Raw genomic sequence first — 25,149 nt, 5'->3', positions numbered from 1 at the left:
CCCAAGGATACCACTTTTCAACAGCAATGTTGTTTTGCCATGAGATAGAACAATGGAGTATCAGATTTTCTGCTTCTCTATATCATGAATATAGTGTTACATAGTAACCTTTACCCACCTAATGCAGCTGCTGAAGCCTTATAACAGGAATGTCCTTTTTCAGGGAGATACATGGTGAAACTGGTCAAATTTAAACATGTGCACAGTCCTTTAATACAAAACCAAAAATTAATGGTAAATTATTGGTTCCACACATAGTGATGCCACCATTATCCGAGCAGGAGTGAAGTATTAGGTATACTTCTGGCTGGAATGTCTCCATCTGCTGTTAAAACCCACTTTCAGTAACTATGCAGATCATAATATAAATTACAGATGAGACAGGTCACAATACAAAAGAGTATTGCATTTCCACAATTGCCTTCAGATGCCGGTTGAATAGCCAGAGGCATGAACAAGGTATAGAGTAGGGATCCCCAGCCTTGGTCTTGGAGGGTTATTATAACCACTGTTTTTACAGTTCAGATGGACTTGTATTGGCCTCAGTTAACTCAGTTTAACTTAATCAATTTAAGAACTTCCCCCCAGCTCTGGATAGGCCCTGAGAGTTCAAGGACATCTAGAAAACTAGCAGACACACCCAACCTCCTGGACCAGGACTGGGTAGAATAGAGCTTGAAGACTTGGGTGATTGAGGTATACACATGGCTTTATCAATGCATCACTTATCATGGACTTAGTCATTCAGTTATGCGTGTCATACCTTAAAACTACATCACTTTGTCACTCCAAGCAGTTTCTTGACACAGAGTACATCACTATACAAAAGGAAAACTGGTCATCATGGTAAAAAAGGGCACTTCATTTCAGTAAGACATGCAACACTTGTTTTTTGTATAATTATTTTATTCAGTGTAAAAAAAGGTCTTTAGTGAATTATTTTCATCTTTTACACAAAGTTATAATTTTAATGCTTTCACATCCATGCTGAAAATTTTTGCAAGGTTTGTAAAAAAAAAGTAATCCAACATTCTTAAAAGTTTTTCACGTTATCTTTTTTAATTATGTACATATTCAAAGAAAAACTTATACCTTGTTCACTGCACAAATTACCATGAAAATGAAAGGAAAGAATCTGTACAGACACTATATATCAAAACTCTTACAGAAAAGCATGTATAAACCCCATTTGTAGCTCTTGCCTCATGATTGCCACGAGGTCCAAAAATTATAGTTATTAATATTTTTTTATTTATTTTCTACAAAGGATCTTTGTTTTAAATTTGTATCCAAAATACAAGAGTACGGAAGAGAACTTAATTTTCCCCTAAAGTCACAGTTTCTGAAAATCATTCCCCAGTTACAAAGGATTATCAGTATATCAAATATATAGCACCATAATACAAAGACTGAGGAAAAGAGGGGATTCACATCAGAGAAAGAGAGAGACCCGTGTTAGTATCCAATAAACAGAAGTTGCACATAACTAAAGACCCTTGCCACCTAAGTAAAGTTTTCAGTTCAGAATAATGGGCTTCATCTTATCAGTCTCCATAATTTACATTGTTTGGTTCAGGAAATATACCAGTGTGCATCTATATATATATCCATTTAGTTTGCAATTTCCAAAAAAATGCTATGAGGTTTAACAGCAAAGGTTTGCTTTAGAAATGCCTTAGCCAGATGTGAAAGTTTGGTGTGCTTCTCTCATTTTTATGTTAAAATGACATCAATAGTTAGCTAGCAGCTCAATTTGATTTAAAACTAAATTGTCCCACCAACATTAACATACACTTAAAGATAACTCTTGTTTTTTTCTGAGATATAGTACATTTAATATAATTATACATTTTAATTAGTTATTTAAAGCTGGATCTTTCATGTAGGTCTCCCTGTTATAGTGATATTGTACTGTTTAAATTTTAAGTTTAACCAATTTAATTTTTTTTATTTAGCAATACAATACACTGACAGAGAATGTCTGGGAAGGATACAGCATGACTGGTCAATCACAAGCACACCTTTGTTGTTTGTGATACATCTTGGGTACCCAAACAGAAGTTAGATTGATCTAAATAAAGGCTATGTAACTAAGCATAATTTTTTGCTGAAAAAATCGTATTTGGTAGAATATTATAAACTCTTTATTGCTCTGCTGAAAATGGAATATGACCGAACTGTTCTTCACTTAATGCAAGCGAAAACATTAAATGCATATTTTAATTTCACTTGTACTATGTGTCCATATATCCCCTACATATTGAACATCAAAACAATGTATAGAATACCCCTCACCCCTCCATTGCAAAAAAACAAACAGTAGAACCACTAAACCAAATTAGGGGACTGTGCCCCACCACCCCTTCAGACAACTAAAAGGAATAAACACATTGCTGGCTTACAAAATCCTGTAACTCTTCTTGTGTGCAGTACTCATTTTTGTTTTGTAATATATACTATATATATTTATATATAAGAATCCTTCAAAAGCATTCAACCATATCGCACAGAAAAAAAAGACATTCTCATACAAATTCAAAGGAACCTTTTTTTCTTGGCCAAGAATCTGCAGTTTTCAATTGTTTAAAATATATTCTAAATTTTGTCAGAACAAGCCGTGGTGTGCCACTGTAGGAAAGACATTATTTTATTTTTTTCAGAAGCAATACTTGTTTTAATAAGAGGGTGCTTATAAGACATACTTTGTCAGCCTGTTATCTCGTGAAAACTGTGCAGAGGAACAGTAAATGTGGTTCATGTACAAACAGGACCATGAAGAACAAGTTTCTCTGGACAAGCGACATCGTGTTGGTACGACAAGACTGCTGTTCATGCAACCCCTGGTAGATGTCAGTGGTGTCACTGCTCTCTCTCTCTCGACATGAACCGTCGTTGTCCATCACTACACCTTCCTTAAGGTCCTTGTGTACTTGAAATACATTTCATCCATTTCACTTCTGCGCAGTATGCATTTTTTTCCCCACACTCCAATTGTCTGAATACGCCAACTGAATTTATAAATGTTCGGCACTAGAGATTTTATTAATACTTCTGAGTACACAGAGACGGGACCAAACAGAAAAATGAAAAAGGTTCCTTTGTACCCTTTGCTCCAAATGGTCTGTGCATATTCTAAATACTGACGACTCAGAAAGCCACAGGCTATAACCAACCCCATCCGGCCCCCAGCACACCAATAGAACACGATGCAAATATTTCCTGAGAATTTAGCCTGTCAACCTTACTGGTATATGAAGCAAGACGAAGAGTGCAGGAATATTTAATACTCCTGTGATGAGTACTGAACCTCATGTAACTTTTATACATTTAAAACGATATTATAGGAAATTTAATCTTTTTGTGTAACAATTGTAATTCTCATATTTTCTATGTACGGAAAAAGCCAGTTTGCAACAGCAAATGTTTATTGCACAGTCAGTCTCAATGTAAGTGGTTCATACATGTTACGATATCTTGGTTGTGTTTATATAAAATACATGTACAAATAGTCACAGACAAAAGTATTAGAACTCCTTATGACCTACAATGGGAAATATTCAGTGAATTTGAACCTTAAAATTAGATACACAACAGCAGAATTATTTTTTTTAAATTTCTGCCTCCATGCATTGTGTATTGGGGAGAGTTAACATTCATTCCCATAATTCAAGGGGAGATGGTTTGCTGGGACCACACCCCAAGGACCCTAAAGCTCTTTTCATTTATCTGGGGACCTGATTCCAGGCAGTCATTATTCACTAAAAGCCCTGCTACACAGCACATCAACTGAAATGTAAAATCACTTAACCAATGGAATGAAAGGAGAAATTTAGATAGGCCAGATTGGGCCCAACACAGGTTAAGATTTACACACATTACCAGAGTTAACATCCTTACTCTTATGAGGAGTGCCATAGGATCTTTAAATGATCTTTAAGAACGAGGCAGCCAGATTCGCTTAAAGAAGAAAATTAGTCTAGGGATCAGGATAGTAACATGTCCCAATATGTAAGCTTAGCAAATAGTGTTTATTGCACTTCCTAATGATGAGTCTAACATTGCTGGAGATGGAGACTGCCAAAACTTGTGTCTGTGACATTGAACACACTAGGTTTCTACAGGATTTGCACGTGTAGAGTGTGAAGGCTTGGGTAAACTAGTCCACCTTAATATAATAAAACATGTTGAACATAGACTGTCAGATGGTTACTCTTGTATATATAGACAGGAGTCTCGATAGATTAATATACACATGCCAAATGCAATTTGGAGGTGTATATGTAATATTGAATGTGGAAGGACTAAAAACCATTATTTATTTCCACAACTTTTGGAGGCCTTATAAAATAAGAATATTGATACATAATTTGCCAGATACGACAATATAAACTTGTGAGTTAGAATCTCTTTTGCTTTTTTGAATAATTTTGTGGAGGTTTCTATACTTCACAAAAGAATGAAGATTGCAAATTACATTTTAAAGAGGTAGCACAAACATGTTTGTTCAAGTCTATTTTGATAGAGAATGTATTGTATGAGGAATACAAAAAACAGGCCAAATAGTTTCAATGTTCTGCTGATTAAAAAAGTAAAAATAAATGTTCTTATCAGCTGTTAATCTCTTTAAATCTGAATGTTTAATAGGCTCAGTTAAATATGGTACCCATCTATTAAATGTAGCAATATGGCTCTGAAAAGATAATTCCAGATAGGTTTAATATATCTCTTCATAAAAAGCAACATAAAAACTTAGCTTGCATATCTTCATTTACAAAGTTACCTGTAGTGTGCATCACATTTCTTACAGAGCTTTCTAAATCAGAAAATTAAGCCCGATTCATTTCTCTATATGTTTTGTAGCCTTCAGTGTACTTTTTCCGTGAAAGATAAAGAAAACCACAAGAAAACTTGGCAAATGAGATGATGCTGCACCTAAGGAGTTTTACATTCCTGCCTTGGAATCTGTTAGACAGTGTTTCTGTTTTAAATCCAAGTGTCTGTTAATACCAGTAAGGTTTATGATTTAGATAATATATTCTGAACTCACATGCCGTCTTTTCTCAACAAACCTATATCTGCCTCCCCTTAAACTTAAAGTTTTCACTAAACACCCAAAAAAGTTACAAAAAATGACAAAGGAAAGAAACTATTTGCAAAAGATACACAACAGTTCTGAACTTTGAAAATCTTACAAAACATCTTTGAAAACTTCAAGTACAATGAACGTTAAAGTCCATCTGGCAAATTGTTTAAAAAAATCACACAAAATAATTTCTCTCATTTTTTTTCTAAGTTTTGTTTGGAAATCCTTACAAACCCTCTATTTAAGATCCCCCGTTAAATCTCTTCTGCAGTCAGTATCGCTACACATCAGCCCACTGCTGAAACCCACATGTGGGCCAAGACAGGCAGAATTAAGGCTTTTGTTTCATCAAAAGTCTCTTGGCTGTCTTACGGTTCCTGTTTGATGTAGTAGCTGCCAGAACCGTTGCTTTCCTGGTCAGAGACTCCTTGCGAAAACGTGAACTCATCCCCTTCCAGGTTTTCTTCCTTCAGCTGCATTGAGACCACTGCAAGCAAAACAGGAAAAACTTTGAAACTTATGGCGAAAAACCCTCTGGCTAGAAAGCATGGCATATTACAGGCATTGAAAAAAAAATGGCAAAAAATTCACTGGCTTACAGTGCCATGACGTTTTTAACTATGAAAATTCCAAGAAAATTCAAAATAAGATTTGAAATCCAGGGCTGCTGTTACAAGACATACCTGAGTAGAATACATCTAATTACACTGTGACTTACACACACATACATCTGGAACCTTGAGCTCGGAATCTGGCAAGTGGCACAGAAAATACACAAAATGCACAAACAAAGGAAGGACATGACAGAAGTAATATTATGGATGCAGTCCTGATTTACTATAAATACACACTTAGATACCAATAAAGAAATCTGAATTGGACCATGCCAGAAATGTACCAAACGACCTGGGAAATCACCAAGATTTGGTAAATGTATTCCCCTGGTTCACTCCATTGCTCAGAGATTTAAATTTCAGAGAATGAAGATGCTGTGAAATAACCACCTGGCCAGGTCTTCTTTAAACCTGAGGACCTTTATCAGCAGAGGTGGTGGAGCTGCTGATATGAGGCAGACAGGGCCCAGAACCAGGAGGCATCCTCTTGTCTTCCCAAGACTGCACACGACAAAGTGTAGCTGGTGCAGCAGGGCAGATAAACACCCCCTGATCTCCATCAGGAACCTTCCAGAAGAAACGTGTTCAGACTGGCAACAATAATCTGGAGTACAACTACCAACATAGGCATGATGGCATTGCTCTCCACTGAGGACCAGTGTTTAGGACAATAAACACAAAGTGGCTCCCCTTATCAGCCCCCACGAATCCACTAAACAAGTTTTAACATTTTAAGGACAGTCATAGCTAGAACATCATGGAAAACAACACCTTTCTAGAGTTAGAGAAATTCAAAACAGACCTTTACCAAACCAAACAGTTTTTACAATAAGAAAAAACAATGTAAGAAGTCTTTCTAAGCAACGAGTCTTCCCTGACTATTATCACCTGGTCCTGGCCCAACGTCAAAATCAAAACGGAAACCAAAACTCCTTATCCAAGAGCACACACCCTAGGAGAAACCCTGAACAAAGCAAACCACTATTCCACGATTTCAAACTTTTTTTTAATTTTGGGAGGCTGGCTATTTCTGGAGCCCCCTAGTTCCACTTTTTCTGACAATTTATCAACGGGACCCCATCTAATCCCTACCCTCAACCACTGATAGGCAATAGGGAAGCTGGCAGCATGTAGCTGATGGACTGAGTGTTTCTTTCCGTGATAAATAAGCACACAAAGGGAGGGCAATGAGGGAGGGGATTTCTTTTCTATTAAACTGGAAAGTCATTAGCAGTTGTTGAGTTGGCAAATGATAGAAAAAAAAATCAAATCAATGGTCGTCTAGATTGAAGAATGGGTTTCAACAAAGGAGTTGCAATCAAAAGATCAATGGATATAGTGTAAATAAATCAAGAGGTGCTGCTCTCTCCTGCTCCCCTCCTGCCCCTGGCAGCCGTGCAGCCTGCGGTGTGAAGAGTGACTGGGAGAGTGGTGGATTACCTGTTCTGAGGCCGGGGCTGAGCTCTCGGCTAGTGCTGGGAGGCTGCAGGGCCCCCTGGGGTGCTTGTGCAGGATGGGGTCGGTATGGGGGGGGAGTCAGCTCTTCGTCACCAGATAAGCTCCTCCGCACCATGCCTGTCATGGGCAGACTCGACAAACTGACAGGCTTCTTCACAAGCGGCATCTTCCTCTCTAAACACCAAGTCAGACTACAGTAAGCTATTCAGCTCCGTTGCCTTATTGTATTTTACCCCTGTTTCTGTTTCTTTTCCAGACCACAATTAAAAGCTTCAAAAAAGGCCCTCATATTTGCTCTTCATATTTTTAATTACGATATAAAAAAATGAATACAATGGGTTCTGAGCTTCCCCGGTCTCAGTTTCCTGCCTTTTCTGTTGAAAACAGCATCTCAGAGTAAGTTTTTTTTAAAGTCAACACTCAAGTCCAGAAAACAAAAAAAAAAGCAGGTGCGTCGGTTTTCAGTCCACAGAAGTGAGCTCCACCGCCCCAGCCCCCTGTGCCCTCCCTAATCGGTGTATAGCGTTGGTGGGAACAATCAAAAGACCGTCTCCTTCTACTGCCCTGATGTCTCTGACCTTGACAACTGAAATGAAGCCAATTCTGTTTTGCTCTCCTGTGCAATTCTCAGAGTTAAAGACAGCTGCTAACCTGCAAACCAGTTTTTAAAACAGATTTTTAAAAAAAATCCAACCCAAACAACCCAAAACCAAGAAAAGGAGAGAAAACTCCACCAAGCAAGTTTGCGTTATTAAAAACAGGAGGGCAAGAGGGAACACCAAACCACATGTAAGAAGTCACCCACTTTTCTTTTGGCCTTTGTACTGCTGGGACTTCTTCTTCTGTTTCGTCACACTCGTGGGAATTTCTCGGGAGGCTGGAGAGACAAGGAATCACAGCCTGAAATTTCAACTGTCATCCATTTACTGGTAAATTATGCCAGTTAAATTACGTATAAATACTAAATTATTATTATCCTAGACAGAACAATGATAGAGTGTGTTATAAAAAAAAGTGAATAATTACTCAGAGAAGGAAGATACTTTAACTCTGAAATCTAGCCGCGGCCAACAGCATACATACTGTTTGCTAACTGTGCATATTTCTCTATTTATCAAGACTTCTGGAAAAAACAGTTTAATAATGTTGGCAGGATTAACAGGTAACGTTTGGGACAAGGTAAGAACATGCATAACCTGATGTTCTACATGCCACTGATGGATCTTACAAGGTCAACAGTTCATTGGAACAAAAGTATGTGAAGAGGGCAGAAGATGTGAGATAAATGGACAATTAAGGGTCTTGTGCTCGGTTGAGTGGTATGAATCACCATGCCTTTAATAAGCAGGCCTTGTAACATCATTACTGATATTATTACCTGAAGGAAAAACATCTCATCAGTTCCCAGTGACTCTGGACGTCCTACTACTTATCACTAAGGTATATTCATAAGGTCTAAGACCTGGCAATGCATTTCATATGATTCTGGGAAAGGAGATCAAAAGTCCTTAACATATTTACCCAGACTTTGAGCTTGACGATTGGTAATGTGATGGTGTTTTAAAATTTTAAAATGACATAACTCCCTTTAGGATGCAATTAATGGTCACTGGGTCGAATCCCAAGGTTTGCAAATCATATACACTGTCCCGGATATAGTATGATTTCATCATTATTAAACAGAACCATTTTTAATATCACAGATGTACTGTATGGCCAAAGTCAAGTCAAACGTAAAAAAGACGGCGCAAAAAAAAAAATGCAACTCACTAAAGACTGTGACTGTAAAGTTACAGTGCTACATTTTAAGTTCATGCCAATCATTTCCTTCCTGAACAAATCCTTTTTGAGCATCTATTATAATCAGATATATAATGTGCATGTAAATCCCACCTGGAATCCTAATCCATAAAGTGTGGAGAACCATAAAAAGTCTTTATGTATTAAAGAGGGATTAGTCTGCTTAGCTGTTTACAAGCAACAGAATTAACTTTCCTCTACAAATTCCAAAATGAATTGGATTAAGAGGAGCAGTTTTGAAAAGCAGATTTTACACAGAATTATTAAGTTCCACATCTTTCAGACAGAAAAATACTTTCTGTGGGCAAGGAAAGAAAGCAAAGAGGTTTGTGGGCTTTCTTATGTGCTGCTGAATGCTACGCCCACCCTGGCCATATAAACGTTTCTCAGGGCATCTCCCTTACTCTGTGCTGCCGGAGGCTGTAGCTGGTATCCAGTCAGCTGGCACCACCCCACAGGGTAGAGATCCGGAGACTCGCAGTCCACCCACTGATCGTACTCGTCCTCCCAGCCGTCGAAATGGATCCGCAAAAGCCGGTGAACGATGCGGGTCACCGTGGCGACGCACACCAGCCGGGGCTCCATGAGGTCCACGGCCTCCAGCTTCATCCCCGTTCGAAAGCCGTGGTTAGGAACCTCCTGGAGGGCATGAGCCCAGGACGTCAAAGGGGAAGCCCTTGGATCTCCTAACATTTTCCTACTGCTCAGTTCCCTCCACCCTAAGGGTTTCCCTATTCTCCTTCCTGCTTCAAACCTGCCACTTCTCATCAAAGCTGGTTTTGCAAGGGTGTCTCAATCCCTAGGGAGCGATACGGAATTTTCTTTTCCATTTAATTTTCAACCACAAATAGACAATGTATCAAGAGCAGACACATTCTTGAAAGTCTTAAGAAATGAGACTGTGGAAGCAGGCTTAATAAAAAGATCACATGGCTCCGCGACTTGCATTTCTGTTTCTTATCCATCTGTTTTCTAACTGCTTTATCTAATTCATGGTCAATTTGTACAATGAGATTAACATGATGTTTAATATCTTAAACAAAGCTGCTCTGCTTTGAGTAAGTTTAAGCATCCTCTGATAGCTTACCTTATTAAACAGCTTGACTGGAGCTGCTATGGAACCTGTTTCCCTGAGGTAGTCAAACCATTTGAATGGGAGTTTGGTGTAGCCTGCCAAACAGAAGATGAGGTGAATTTTAGGCTGGATTGTACACTGCAAGATTTAAGCTTCAGAATTCAGTTTAAGAATTTTCAGCTTCACCTCTTTGTCTTTTAAATGTAAAAATGTGAACCGAGGTCATTTTCGTTAACAGACTCCTCAAGCTCAGTGCTTCCATCTTCGTATCTGTATGTCATTGAATTCCTACCACAGCAAATGCATACACTACATAAACAGAACATGACTTTTCCTACATAGAAAAGGCAAAAAAGCTGGATTCCATCACTACTTGTACTGTGCAAACACAAAATGTAATGACTAGTTAAAACTTCCCAACACCCCAGAATAATGTTAAACTTTTACTTACAGTCAATGTATATAATGTATATAACCTTACAATGAAAACTAATGACTGTTACTTTTGTATGGACCTTATTAACTTTCACATATTTATTTCTAGAAATGTATTGAATAATTTTACGTATTTATATGTTTTCATGTATGAAAAACATGAAGAAATCATCACAAAAATTATCAGGATGCAAACAGAATCTTCTGAGTCAGTTTAATTCCGATTAATCTGCGCCTGCCAACTACTTGTTATAATACTTAGAGACGGAAAAAAAAGGACACAATGAAAAGTTGTCTAGAAAAAACTCTTATGGCCGGTGAAGGGCACACCAACCCAAAGCTTATTCCTGGAGCACGTGGCACAAGGCAGGAATTGCATTTAGAGACACCAGTTAACCTGCGTGCAGCATGTGTTTGGGAGGCGAGAAGAAACTGGAGCAGACAGAAAAACAAAATAAACACAGGTAGATCATGCAAGCTCCATGCAGAAGGCAGCCCGGTCTGAAAGTGCTGCCGATTTCAAGAAAGCCACTCAGAAGGACTATTTGAAGCTGTACCTCTGGGTGGCGTGAGCTCGATGGTGTTGATTTCACAGAAACCAGCAGGGAATATGGAAGGGGAGGTGGAATGATAGCAGAACCAGTCTGAGCCGTCCGCAGCCTCCGAGCCATCAATTCCTATCATGAGGTAACCGTCTGCCAAGACCTACAAAACAGCAGTAATTGAAAGGAAGACAGAACAGTAGTCACATATTTGTGAAGCTGGACTGAGTCAAAGAGCTCAGTAAACCTTTTTAGTCATTAAAAGGTTGACAAACTATTGGTGCCAAAAAAAAAACATTACTCAAAAAACCTATAAGTCTATTGTATAATATGCTGTACAGGGATAACCACATCATCCTAGGTGTTAAACTAGTTCAGTCTTAAATAGAAAGCAGTGGAAAATTAGAAAAAAAAATTTAATAATGCACAAAATATGCTGGCTTACGGCTAGTTTACTCAACTTTATTAGTACAGTACAGCTCAAAGTACAAAACAATTCTTTATCCTGCAACCCCTATTTATCCTGGAAGGCATTTGGCAGAGGAAGAAATGTTGGCAAAATCACACGTATGAAAAAAGATGAGTTTGCTGCTCTTTGGAACTACACCCTGGGCAGGATGACAATCTGCTGAGGATGCCTGTTCACCTTGCCAGTATGTCTGTGGAATGTAGGAAGCCATATGGACACAGGGAAACATACATACAGCAGGTGCCTTATTTGGAGCCCAACTCAGAAAACAAGAGTGATGAAGAGGCTGCACTAACTGCTATTTCATGCTATTTTATACTCACTGAACATACAAAAAGTTAAAATAGACTTTTTCCTTTGACAATTCATACTTTGTAAAGAACTGTCCCACACAATAACTCTGTGCCTCATTTTAATTAATACTACAACAGCTCTTCCCTCACTTAATAGTCCCTTGCTTGTTTTCTTCATAAAGAATGACTGCAGCAAACAAAGAGTACGACAATTCCTGGCTTTCCATATAAAAGAGGACAAGAGTGTCACCTGGTGGGAGAACCGTGCATTTGCACACATCTCTCCTACAATAGCCCTTCCATGGCTTCAATCCACAACAACTATTGTGAATAAATCCACCTGAGAAAAAAAACGATTTCTATATATAAGTATAACATTTCTAAGCACTTTCCAAAGTCTGCAGCTACTGAGCAACTAGTTGTGTGATGGCATTAAATCCTACGTATTTCATGCCAACAATTTGTAAACTTCAAAACATTCTTGTAATCTGATCACAACCTAGACCAATGTTTAATTCCACTTTTTAACTATCAGGAGTAGCATCATCCTTGTCTCAGTTGTTAAAGATGTGGAAAGGAAAACTAATAATACAAATATTTCTAGGTACAAAGTTCTGGTTTGGCGCTGCTGGAGTGAGAGAGCAGATACAGTAGCTATGTGTCAGTGGGGGTTTCCATTTTTCATTTCCTCCATGCTCTTGGTTTCTTTATTGAAATAATTACTTGATGGGTTAGTTCTATTTTCCTTCAGATTTTAATGTGTGAGGAACTGCTGAAACTAGAAAACCTGCAAAACTGTGGATCTGCAGGACTGGACTTGGTCACTGCCAACTGTTCTGTTGCACATTCATCTGCACCCAGTGATTAAATAGCAACACCAGCACTGGAGTCACTGATGTATTAAACCAATGCAAACAAATGGAATATCTTGGCTAATTATGACAATCTAAAACACCTTTGGACAGTTCATATTAACATTAATAAGCAATACTTTTTTACTATCGGTTCTGGTGCTTTTTTACTACATCTAAATTGATGCTAGTTTATTTTATTATTCCCATTATCTACTTTTAACAAAGTTCTGGTTTTACAGCTCTGTACTACAGTATGATTATTCAGAGCTGCACATAGTATGCACATCTTTAAAAGAAACAACAGAAAGACCAGTGCTATTAAAAGATGATTATTGTAACAGTGCAGTTATTGTTGCAATTGTACAACTACAGGTGATGTATAGTTTCATATACCACATTCCCCTTTTTATTCAACATAACATTTACATTATGGGAAGCTAAAGAGCTCATTACCTTCCTTACAGTAGCTACACATATTGCAGAAAGATTTAAAGGGTCAATCGCTTCCAGCTTCATCCCATCTTTGAACCATTCCCCACTCTGGTCAACATCTTTCACCTGCCAGACACAGGAGGAGGAGGAGAGCCACAGTGAAAACACAGCATTATTTAAAACAATGATGTTTTAATTACTTCAGAATGGGGATATTTACATCAGATTGAAGCTCGGAGATAGAGTTAAAGTTAAACAATTAAAACCAAAAAATAAAACCATCTTATTTACAGAAATTGTATATACAGAAATGTTTTTCCACCCGATGGGAATTTTGTCTTTCACTGGAAGAAAGGTGAATTTCAATATTACCTAACTGATCAAAATACAAATATTGTAAATGGTATTGCTTCCCTGTGTTTTAGATATGCTCTTGCCTGTAGACAAAAACACCAGCCAAAATACAAGCACCCCCTTAAAAATGCTTATATCACACTTTAAATAACAGTAAACTATGTGGAAGTATTCAAACTGAAAACAGAAGGCACGTCTTCGCCCAAAGGGTTTAGGAGTATGGAATAAACTTCCCAGTTATGTTGTTGAAGCTGACACCCTGGTTTCTTTCAATAAACAGCTGGATGAGATCCTTAGATCAACTAACTACTAAGTACCTAATGAGCTAGATGGGACGACCGACCTTCTCGTGTTGTATCCTTTTGTATGTTCTAAGGAGTTAGCTTAAATTTTAAGCAAAATTTCCCTGTAATTGGACGGCCTAAAATATTTACACCATTAAAGGCATTTGAACACATTTGAACAGGCAAACATGAATGAGTCTTCTCACTAGCGCTATAGCAAGATTATATGCTTATGCATGTCTGCCTGCAGTTAATGAGGCGAGAGCTCCTCTTCATTATCCTTCACAGTCCTACAACAACTCACCTTCATAAACAAGTGTGCCGCGGCGTCAGCCACACCTTCTATTTTCTTTGCAATATCTGAGAAAAGAACAGAGCATTAATTATTTAAACACTTTTTTGGTAGTTTGGCTCCATATGCTACTTTTTGTGTTTTGGAAGAATATGCTATTGTTTTTTTTCTAAAATGCACAAGTTTACATTTCTAAAAGTTTACCTTCCTTAAAAAGATGGTTTACAAAACATCTGCACCTTATTACACGTCGGGAGACATCAAACTACCCAGACAAGCATTAATACTCTTTTTCTTCTGCAGTAACTGCCACAACAATTCTTCTCCTGCGGCCGACAGAGGACTCCTACTCCATTGGGTCCCTGAGCAAGGCTCTTAAGCCCACCTCCACCAGGGGCGCCGTATAAATGGCTGACCCTGTGCTCTGACCCCAAGGTTCTCTCTCCCCGTCTGTGTGCCTGTGTGTCTCGTGGAGAGCAAGCTGGGGTTATGCGAAAAGACAAATTCCTAATACAAGAAATTGCACATGGCTAATAAAGTGATCTTATCTCTTATTTGTTGTGCCCCCATTTTCAAACAGCAGTCCTGGTCTACTTATTTACATACTCATACTGTTGTCAAGCAAGCTACCACCACTCTCACCGTCTGAGAGATGCAACACAAACCTGAAGCAGAGAAAACCATGGAGAGATGCAGGGAACTAAAAGATAAAGTGTGGGAAAACCACAACACAAAAATGTCCGGTATCTGAAAACTGAGGGATTACTGTGGTACACCCAGTCAGGTAATGGATCATCGTGAAGTGCACGTTGAGAGCTTGGGGAAGCGCGGCAGAGCCCCTGACCTGATCGCTTGAAGCGGTGACCGATGCTTCGAGACCAGCCGATGCAGTGAATGAGGGGGCTGTACATGTGGCACCAGAAATCGTCCGTGCCATCCTCGCTCTCCTCGTACACCAGCCGCAGCCGGCCGCCGATCACGGAGTCCACGATCGCCACCCGCGTCCGACACAGGTGCGTCTTATCCACCACTTCCACGCGCATCAGCTTCTTGAAGGGGTACTGCATGCTCTCCTGGACCTGGGAGAGAACACGGCGCAGAACGTGGTCAGCTCTCGCCAAGCTGCTCTTGAACCGCAAGATAAATATGGGGGAAGGAATGCGGAATTTTGGCTATGATTATCCTGAAATTAAGAAAATAATATTGATCGGAACATGAACATCATTAGCCACATAACAGCCTGTATAGGGCAGTTTGTAAATTAAGAGGAGCAGGAGTTACCAGGGGGGCGGGGCAGTAACATAGTGGTTAGCATTACTAGGAGTGTTTTCTCCCACAAACTGTAGGTTAATTGGCTTCTGGGAAAGTTGAAGCTGAAGTTTGTGTATGTCTGTGGTGACATGAACTGGTGCCTCATTCAGGGTGTACCCCTCCTTGAGCCTCTTGCTTACCGGGATAGGCTTCATCTCCCCTGAGACCATACATAGGGAGAAAGACTTGGAAAATGGATGGGTGGAGTTATCAGGCAGGAGAGCAATATGCAAAATGACAGAGAGGGGATACGCACCTTTGCAGAGAAGTCCGGGGGAAGCGTTTTAGCACCAGTGAGCCGCTTTACAAGAAATGCTTTCCAGTTGGTGCATTTATGCTGGATAGCTACAGAAAAACAGAGGGGGACAGTTGCCAGAGACACCATTAAGTAAACCCTCAATATAAATTGCCCATAAACGCAATGATTATTTTAATAAAAATTACACATGCAGAATATAGTCAGAAAGGCAGTTAAGCAGCTAGATGGATAAACAGAAAGTAAAATACAGTAACTCAAACATTAACATACACAGAATAATATACAAGCTGACAGATAGGGTGTCTACACTGGAGGATTAATTATACTGGAAATAATTAGATTTAAAAAAATAAGTTATGTATTAGCTGCTGAAAATTATTTTTCTGATAAACACTTGGGATTGGCACAGTTCACTTACATTTGGGAGGTACGAGGGGCTTGCCACTGGTAGCACACCAACCCACTGGGTGCACATCGGGAACACAGAGGTTACACCAGAAGTCTCGGCTGGAGTCGTTGTCAAAGCCCTCGTACCGCAGCAGTGCCTTGAAGCCTACACACAGAACAGATCGGGCATTACTACCTTGCTGTGATGTCTCATCAAATCTCAGGAGGTCAGAAAGGCTGGGCCTAGTAAGAATCACAATGGGAGATGCCTGCGAGAAACCAGGTTACTGTTGCAAGTGGTGATGGGAGATTTGTAGGGGGCACTGGACCATGGACACTGCCTCATGGAGGTGCAGTACTTCAGATGAGTCTGAAGCATTTATAATACTTAGTAGGAAGAGAGTATTGATGCATAGCTCATGGGATTCAAGTGATTCTGTATTTATAATCAGAGCCCTATGTGTACTTTCACAGCAGACAGGCCCTTTTATATGGTATTTAGTTTGTTTCATCACTGGAAGATAAAACAAATATAGTTTGCACGTAAAATAATGAAAAGCTCAGACTTTTCAAATAGATCAGACAGGTCCAATTAACAGAGATTTATAGGGCTGCTACTAAGCCGGGCAAGACTCCCTATGCTCAGATGTAGGTTTGGTCAAAATGTGGGCTGTTTAACCAGAAAAATTCAATATTAAAATACTATAGTATTTTTTATAGTGTAATACCTTGAGTAAGGTATCATGAATATCATGAGTAAGGTGAGGTCTGTGCTTTGCTGCAACAATGACTATGCTGCAACAATGACTATGCTGCATGATATGGCACAATTTAAACAATTAATCATTTGCTACCTGATGATCATAAATTGCAAGGCCTTCAACTGCACCACTCAGAAGATTTTTTAATGAGAAACAATTAAGTATTATCTCTGAAGTTTTCAACAAAGAGTTGCCTCTCCTTTTTCTTCTCACTACCTGAGTAGCTCTGGTTCTGGTTATACCTGCTAATTTGACGATTCCCGCGATCCAGTAGACCTTTCCTGGCAGATTGCTATCTGTGTTAGGAACTTCTACTCTTACTCCTTCCGAGATGTCACCCCAGGACCTTCCCATTGGTACCTGGTTTACAAATTTAAAACAGGAAAACTACTTTTCATAGGATGATAAAAAAAACATTCATCAATCTTAATTCCACTAAATCCCCAAATCTTGGCAGTAAATTAATGGAATGCTCTGCACCTGCAATATTCTGAACATTTCACCATTTTGAAAGGAGAGAAGCATTTGTCTGAAATAAAATTAATATGGAAAAAAAACATAACTCCTATTTGTAAAAGCACAATAACAAACAGTGTAGTAGTTTTAATTCTACTTACGTGCTTAAAGCAGCTAACAGGTGCCGCAACAGAGTTATTGCTGCTGATGTAACGACCCCAATCAAACCCCTCCACAGGAACCACTGAAAAGGGCAAGACAAGGACAGAAAGATAAAATATATTCAGTTTATCACTGCTTCAGGTGACTTATTACCAACAGTGCTAATATCCACTCCAGCACCCAATTCCCTAAATATCTTTAATGCATTTTCAAGAAATTGAATCTTTTTGTGTTTTTATAAGAGTCCCACTCAGAAATGGCAAGCTTAAACGGCATTCATTTTCCAAAAGGCAGTGCCCTCTGTGTGCTATGCTTATATTCATCAACCATGTGCTTCCTTTCAGCTACTTCTGGGAGCACTAATAAGAGAGTAATGATCTAGTAATACCACGCACCTACACTATGTACATTACAGAATGCAAAATTCAAATTTCTGCATCAAGGAAGGTGTCATTTATTCTTAGATTCACACATGTAGTAAAATGTAGTAAATGCTAACCACTCTGTGAATATACAAACTCTTACTAGTTAAATAGTCACAGTTACAGGACTTCACTGTCCCTCACCTGTTTTTGATTTAGCTTGGTTTTGTTGGTTTGCCTGGTACTGGGCATATGCTGCTAACTTGGCCATTAGAGGTTGTTTTTGTAAGACTTTTGCCTTTTTTGTAGGTGGTTTACCCTGCAAATAAAAAATATCCAATATTCAATGTTATTAACATATAAAGACATTAATATGTACATTATTTGTAGATTACAATCTTATAAAAGTGAATACAGCTGCTGTTCGTCTGGCTGGTGACTCTAACCTAGGTCTTTTTGCTAACACAAGCACCAAAACAGCTTTCTTTGGGGTCACGTGTAAAATAAAGAACATTACCTGGAGCCTAGCCAGAATGCTGGCCTTCTTTGAGTTAGAGGAATAACTTCTGGAACAAGAGACGCTGCAGAATCGCTTGGTTTTGGAATAAAAGGCATCTCTGACTCCCACCATTCCACACATCTCACAGGTAGCTGAAAGAACAGGCAATTGTGGGTTACATCACACTTACAAGTGGTGGGAACAGTGAGAAACCTTTTAATTGTGCAAACATCCCTGCACGATCCCAGACTGTCGCTGGAAACATTTTTTTCTCAATTTACTCATTAATGTCATGCAGAAAAAAAAAAACAGAACACACCCGATATAATTCAACACAAGCAAATACTGTTAAAATCTGCACAGCTTACTCTGTCATGTGACTTTCCTTTAAACTTGCCTTTTTCTAGTTCTGTTTAGTGATGATGACTCTTCCCAGAGCCCTTGTAACTCACATTTCAGTCTACGGATTACCAGTTGATATATATGTACAGTATATAGCTATGCATTTATTTACACCAGCTATTGAAAGATGTTCTTTTCAACAGAACAGAGAATGAAAGAATGTAAAATAATCACAACTATGATATTTTAAATATAGATAATAAAGCTAAAAAATATTGAAAGAGCAATGAGTAAGTTTGGCCTCTAGTAAAGACAGAATGACTTAACTGCATTTTAAATGGTGGTATGGCGCTATAAAACAAACACCAAACACTCTGTGTGCTGGTGGTATGGCGCTATAAAATAAACACCAAACACTCTGTGTGCTATGCCTTTAATTTGGGTAATTAGACTTGTGTTGTGAGAGGGCAGCGTGAACTTGTGGACTGACCCATGCCAGCTTTGCCATCTGGGTAGGTGTACACCTGCCCATTGTTCTTGATGATGGGCAGGTTGGCAGGTATGGAGGCGACCTCCTCCTCGCTCTCCTCCGAGCTAGAGCTGCTGCTGGTGTCCTCACTGCAGCTGTCATACCCATCATACATCCCGAAGGAGTCCCGCCTCTTCCTGTCTGACCGAGGAGTGTGTTCAGTCTGGGTGAACAAAGACAGGCATTGAAGAGCGCTGGCTGCAGACCTGGCATTTCCTATTGCCTTGGCCTTATGGGTTACAATCAGAAACACAGCAGGCATATTAACCAGCCTGAAAACCAATGTGCACTTAGTGTATTCAGATTAAAAATCTACACCAAAGCTACTGTATGCTGCCTATTTTTCTTTATTTTAAGAGCATGATTCCAGATTGCAAAAACACCTTTCTCAAAATACCAAAGTTTCTATAGTTTCTTTTAAACAAAACTTAACACATGGTGCATTTTAAAGTATAAGAACATGCGAACAGCTGCAAATTCAGCTGCTTCTTGAAGCAGCTCAGACTCTCAGACTCTGGATCTCAACACAGGCCTAGCTAGAATGCTTCTTAAAGGCCCCAACAGCTCTTTGTGTAAAGACATGTTTTCTACTCCCCAATCTAAATGATTGCTCCTTTAGTTTCTAAATGTGATCTATGTTTTATTACAGTCATAATAATTTATTTTCATTACAGAGTCGTAAGTAGTCCTATAAGTTGACCCAATATAAAAACCTCAGAGGCAGATATATTGGATGATATTATCATCCAGGTGGGTGCTGCACATTGGAGGTGGTGGAGGGGAGTCCCCATTACCTGTAAGGTGCTTTTACTGGAGTGTCCAGAAAAGCGCTATATAAATGTAAGTAATTATTATTAATATTAGGATCAAGCCTACTTTATCTAAACTAAACAGACTATGTTCCTTTAACCTGTCTATTAAAATATGTTAAAAAGGAAATAACTTTAGAAAAAAATTATGAGTAATGAAACCACATGTAATGTCATTACACTGTAACCAAAGTTGAATTATATAGATTTTTATTTTTAATTAGTCCACACTAGCGTATTGTCCAGCTTCCCTTGTTTTAAATTTCTCAGGTTTTGCTACATACAGTACCTTGGCATTTTGGTGTCTTGATGAGAACATAGAAGAATCTAGACATCCAGGTCCCTCTCATGAGTAGCAGTTCAGAATCTGCAATGGGGCATGCCTAGAGCATGTTTCTTTTTCCTGAATTGATCCCTTTGCTCTTAACATTACATTTTATTTGGCACACCTCGTATTTTGGAAAGGAGAACATGTTGTGTCAGTATTCAGTTTAGCTGTACAGTGCAAAATCCACTATCTGCTGGAGCTTACTACTGTGACAACTTAATCAATATTTAAAAGATGTTTCTTAGCCTGCATATAAGAAAGTTTATTTTAATGGTATAATGGGTGGCAGCTTTGAACAGTATTCTAAGCACAGAAGAGACTTATTTGATAAATATGATGAACTCCCAAAACAGAATCTCGCTGTTCCAATAAATGCTACTCAAAGACCCAAGATAATAAGAACAGAACTTAAAAAAAACCTTGCAAACATTTTTACAATTATTTCTTCCACTTATTACCATCCAATATTTCCAACTTTCAATGGTAGTGGAAACTTACTACACCCGAAATACACCTAGAAAATCTTTGTATAGGATATGTATTACTGGTCAGTGAGCACCTTACACATAGAAAAACAAATATTTATGGAAATGAAATTTCAATGATCGCTATTCGATTTCATATGCATTTCACAGGATGCAATACATTCTACGGCCGCAAACGACAGTTGTAAGTATTTCAATAAGCTTAACTACTCCAACTGCAGTACACTACGAGTTAAAGGTGACAATAAAAAGATATACCGAGTTTTCGCAAATATTTAAACAAGTCATTTAAAACTTGGTATCATAACATTTCCGGGCTCTAATTTGTAAACATGGCTACGATTTTGAACTCCGGCAGAAATGCTTAAAAATCTCAAGGCAGAGCGAAACTGCTGTGTGACACGGTAACAGCAGAATGGTAACCCGCAACGCTGGTCTACAGAGCAATAAGCAGCTATTTCTCAGCATTTATTTCTTCGGAACTCTAACACCTAGTAACAAGGTGTGTTCGCTGGGGTTTTTATCTGTAATATCAGAAAAACACGTATTTTGAAGGATTTACCCGTTACATACACGAATGACATGGAAGTCTACGTACCAAGTATTTCAAAAAAACAAGGAAGCATTATCTGTGTGTGTGCTTTGAATGCTACTACCACTGCAGTCGTGACGGGCCTGCACGCCTTTTCCACTTCGTCCTGCAAACTAGCGTCTCTGCAATGTGTTTCAGCTAATTCTCGGGTGCTTCACAATCGTTAAAGCCCCGGCAATCCGTCAGCCGAACCTTTGGAAACCTGATTGTTTTACCTAGGCGAATCTGGAGGCCCCTTTTTTCTACTGCTGTTTCTGCTGCAGGCTGACAATCACAACAAAGGAAGAGAAAAACAGGCTTGTTGCACTCCAAAGCACCACGCTCGATCTCCCCGCTCAACTCACCAAATCCCTGGCGTTTTCCATCAGCCCCTCATGCAATGCCGTTTTGTTTTGTGTGTGCAGTTGTAAAATTCCCGAGAAGGAGAAATAGAACAGAAAATCAAACTAAAACCCAAAATATTGAACTCCAGCTGAATATCAACAAAATTATCATATCTGCAGAGCGCAGGCGCAGGGTAAACCCCCTGGTTGCCATTGGTCGGAACGAGGAAATGGTAATCGACACAGTCCTTACACGGAGGATTTTGGCCCCTGGAGGCCACCGTACTACCTGAGGGGGGGAGTCTGTTATCGTTGCTTCAATGGAGCGCACCTGTTCTGCAGGCACCCAAAGACATATCACGAGTTGAACGGAATTATGACACTTCTGTTTTTTATTTGACATCCTTCAAAGAGCTATTGTATCCAAACGAATGAAGCTAGATAGACCTCAGGCAGTTTTTTCACTTGCACTGAACAAAAGCCCACTGATGTTACGAATTGACCCAGCTAAAAGAAATCGTACAACATCTGGGGCGCACCTGCTCGGTACATGAGGAGCGATCGAAAGAAGAGAAGACTCCGACACAGTTTTAAGAAAGCAGAGACCTTGTGATGGAGGCAGTGAATTTACACATGCACGCCGTATACGCTGTATCCCGTATGTGGGGTTCATAGCTTTTGCGTTAAACATTTGAAAACCTAATGTTTATGGTTCGCTCCCAAAACTAAAATGACCTGATTTATTCACACGCAACGTACGAGTTATGTGTGTGTTGTACATTTTGAAATCGTAACACTGTTTTTCAAGATACATACATTTCTTTAGTTCTCTCATCCTGAGTCGATCACGAATTTACAATACCATTCACCCCATTTTACTGTTAAGTCCCGCTTACCAAAGAGGGCAACAGATTTTCCAAAGAGGAATTCTGACATGGGAACATTGGTTTTAAATGTGCACACATTTATTTCAACCAGCTTTTTTACCTTGCAACTTCCAATACAACACGAACTCTTATAACATACTACATATACTTCAACCGTGAAAGTAGAAATACAGCTGCTACTGCACCATTAAATACATACGTTATCAGTAACAAGAACAATAATTAAGCTCGGAACTTTCGACATTTTGCGGCGCACAAAAACGTACCTTTCTAAGCCAACAGATTGCTTTATCGTTCGGTCCAACTAGAGGTCGATTAACTTCTGCTTTGATAGGGACACCTCTGTGTAAACCACTTCTGTGTGCGCGTTTTAATTGAAGACTGAGAGCTGTGTCTTTTCAGCACTTTGTAAAACAGCAGGAGTGTCAGGAAAACATATTTCAAGAGCTTGCTATTGGGATAGTTTGACATATTAAAACAGAACCATGGTAAATTAAAATGTCTGTTTTTTATATAATTTTGTTTTGGTCGTGGTAATACCAACGTCGCAAGGAACAAGTATGAGCTGGTTAAACGAGCAGCAACATTTGAGACCCAGCAGAGGGCGCTGTTTTGTAACATCAAATCAGACTCAGCTTTACCTATAGCAGGTGAGTTGTTAAACGTCTTATGTGCCAGGTAGACGGCACTCTATAAAAATATTTCTTTTTAAAATGCAATGTATTAAATATGATATTGCACATGTTCGTTGGGCATGACATACCAACTTTCAACAATTCAAAAACAAGCACTAACCGCATGTGTAGCACCATATACAGATTCACAAACCTGAACTAAATTAAACATTTTGGCGTCAGATTCCACCTTGTTCTAATATTTAATAATCCAACAGACTTCCTCACTTTCTGCTTTCGATAATATACCACCTCCATTCATCTGAGGGATATATTCTAATCAGAAGTGCAGACATTCGATAAGTTCTTTACTAGTTTAATTAGTTCCTCCAGTGGGTTCTAAATTGGCTATTTCTTTTGAGTTTTACTTATGTTTGTCTTAAAACACATAATGCAAGACTTACCTAGTTAAAAACGAACAAGTCGAATGGTTCAGTGCATTTGAATAAATAAAAACGAATACAGTACTTGGAAGACAATGAAGAAGTGAACGCACAAAAAGATAATTCGATACACTCTGTTCTGTTTGAATATTTCAAAAATATTAATTTCACGACTCGTGCAAAATGAAACTACTAATTAATTAAAGACACCCAGGCGTAATCTTTAAAGAAACGAAAATTGCAGCGCAATATTCCAGCCCTTCCACTCGCAAATCCCAGCCCCGGTTTTAGAATGTGACGTCATCACGTGACGGTCTGGTCAACAACTCAGCTGCACAGGGAGCTGGAGGAGCGGCAGCCAAATAAAACACAAGACATCGCTCCCTTAAAGGGAGGGACTGCAACTTGCCCGGATTCTTTTATTTTTTTATTATTTTTTAATTTTTTTTTAAAGAAGTCCGGCATCTACACAACGTTGAGGAGCAGATAAATTCGTACAAGATAGCAAGAGGTGGAGGGCTGCACCGCATCGGAAAGAGAGAGAGAAGAAAATGGAGTTAGAGGACGGAGTTGTATACCAGGACGACCCGGGGACGGCGGCAATGATGTCGGAGCGGGTGTCGGGCCTGGCCAGCTCCATCTACCGCGAGTTCGAGAGGCTCATCGGCAAGTACGACGAGGACGTGGTGAAGGAGCTGATGCCGCTGGTGGTGGCCGTGCTGGAGAACCTGGACTCCGTCTTCGCCGAGAATCAGGAGCACGAAGTGGAGCTGGAGCTGCTGAAGGAGGACAACGAGCAGCTGATCACTCAGTACGAGAGGGAGAAGGCGCTGAGGAAGCACGCCGAGGAGGTGAGGGGGATTGAGCCGGGAGAAGGGGCGGGGGGTGATCTGTCCCCGCTAGGCCGTTGGCATTATTCATCATATTCCTGCACCGACCCTGTGCCAACCGCCAGCCGCCTCTGGGCCACACACGGTGTACAACACCCCAGGCGTTACCGTGCGCGCATCATGGCATGAGCGATCTGCACTGCACGGTGCGTCCAGAGACCCAGCTAACTGTTACCCTTCTTCCTTAATCCCTTAATCATCGTGCCGTGGCATCGCCCGATTGCATTTTCCTTCTGTCAGCTGCCATAATTCATAATTCAGCTGCCATTAAGTCACAACCCAGCCCACCCCGAAAAAGTAAGTTCGGACGTGCCTTGGGTTTTCCAGAAAACAACTGCACTGCCGTTCTGAGTAAAGACGCTTCACATTCCGCAGGTTGTGGCCGTCGTGCCGAGCCCCTTCGCAGGCAGTTCCTGTGCCCCTGTATAGGTGGTGGCAGAAGCATCGGATTGTTGAACCGGTGACGGGGAGAGTTGACAAGGTTGCGCGCACATTTGCCTTCTTAGGGACCTCCTCGTAGGTTTGGAGGTTGTTGGTTTAGCTGCGGGACTAGATCGTTATTCGTTTATCCGTTTCCGAAGAGAGAGTGGCCTGCTATTTTTAAAGCACAGAGGAAGAAATGGAGAGGGAGGTGCTGTAGTGTATTTTCCTGTAGTAAAATTCCTGGATATACTTATCCATTTTGCATCCCTTTATCTGTCAAGTTCAGCGAGTGCTTTGAAGGT

The 25,149-nt window shown here is 39.7% G+C and overlaps 2 protein-coding genes across 17 annotated transcripts in view; one reads left to right on the top strand and one right to left on the bottom strand.

Moving 5' to 3' along the window:
- Positions 1-908: 908 nt before the first annotated feature.
- On the bottom strand, positions 909-24,194 carry mbtd1 (mbt domain containing 1). Of its 11 annotated transcripts, none has more exons than XM_069194459.1 (17): positions 24,113-24,194; positions 19,015-19,216; positions 18,201-18,334; positions 17,888-18,002; positions 17,321-17,403; positions 16,946-17,090; positions 15,974-16,108; positions 15,553-15,641; positions 14,830-15,064; positions 13,998-14,053; positions 13,077-13,181; positions 11,023-11,170; positions 10,043-10,125; positions 9,360-9,594; positions 7,961-8,032; positions 7,138-7,329; positions 909-5,570 (listed from the first exon to the last, which is right to left on the bottom strand). In XM_069194459.1, exons 2-17 carry the CDS (start codon positions 19,166-19,168, stop codon positions 5,452-5,454), a joined length of 2,100 nt encoding a protein of 699 aa, XP_069050560.1. In that variant the 5' UTR covers positions 19,169-19,216; positions 24,113-24,194; the 3' UTR covers positions 909-5,451. The 11 variants fall into 11 exon arrangements, with proteins under 11 accessions (XP_069050560.1, XP_069050556.1, XP_015212155.1 ...); XM_069194455.1 differs by lacking the exon at positions 24,113-24,194 and adding an exon at positions 23,556-23,745; XM_015356669.2 differs by lacking the exon at positions 24,113-24,194 and adding an exon at positions 21,612-21,805.
- Positions 23,903-25,149, top strand: part of spag9b (sperm associated antigen 9b) — an 81,159-nt gene continuing 79,912 nt past the window's right edge. For 3 of the 6 annotated variants that reach the window (XM_069194445.1, XM_069194444.1, XM_069194449.1), the window contains exon 1: positions 23,904-24,385. In XM_069194445.1, coding sequence (XP_069050546.1) covers positions 24,086-24,385 — 300 coding nt within the window. In that variant the 5' untranslated portion in view covers positions 23,904-24,085. Of the gene's footprint in view, positions 24,386-25,149 lie in introns of all 6 variants that reach the window. The other 3 variants (XM_069194443.1, XM_069194442.1, XM_069194448.1) reach the window with 2 other exon arrangements.

This window comes from Lepisosteus oculatus, chromosome 9 (genome assembly GCF_040954835.1).
Source record: "Lepisosteus oculatus isolate fLepOcu1 chromosome 9, fLepOcu1.hap2, whole genome shotgun sequence".
NCBI lineage: Eukaryota > Metazoa > Chordata > Actinopteri > Semionotiformes > Lepisosteidae > Lepisosteus > Lepisosteus oculatus.
This window is presented reverse-complemented; position numbering and strand designations above follow the sequence as displayed.

Excerpts from the sequence above, each read along its gene's own strand:
- mbtd1 (XM_069194451.1), bottom strand. The coding sequence starts at position 20,181 with ATGTTCTCATCAAGACACCAAAATGCCAAG. Across the intron at positions 18,335-19,014 it reads AGATGGCAAAGCTGGCATGG|CTACCTGTGAGATGTGTGGA; the intron begins GTCAGTCCACAA and ends CTGTTCTTTCAG. Across the intron at positions 17,091-17,320 it reads CTGTTAGCTGCTTTAAGCAC|TTTTCCTGTTTTAAATTTGT; the intron begins GTAAGTAGAATT and ends TATGAAAAGTAG.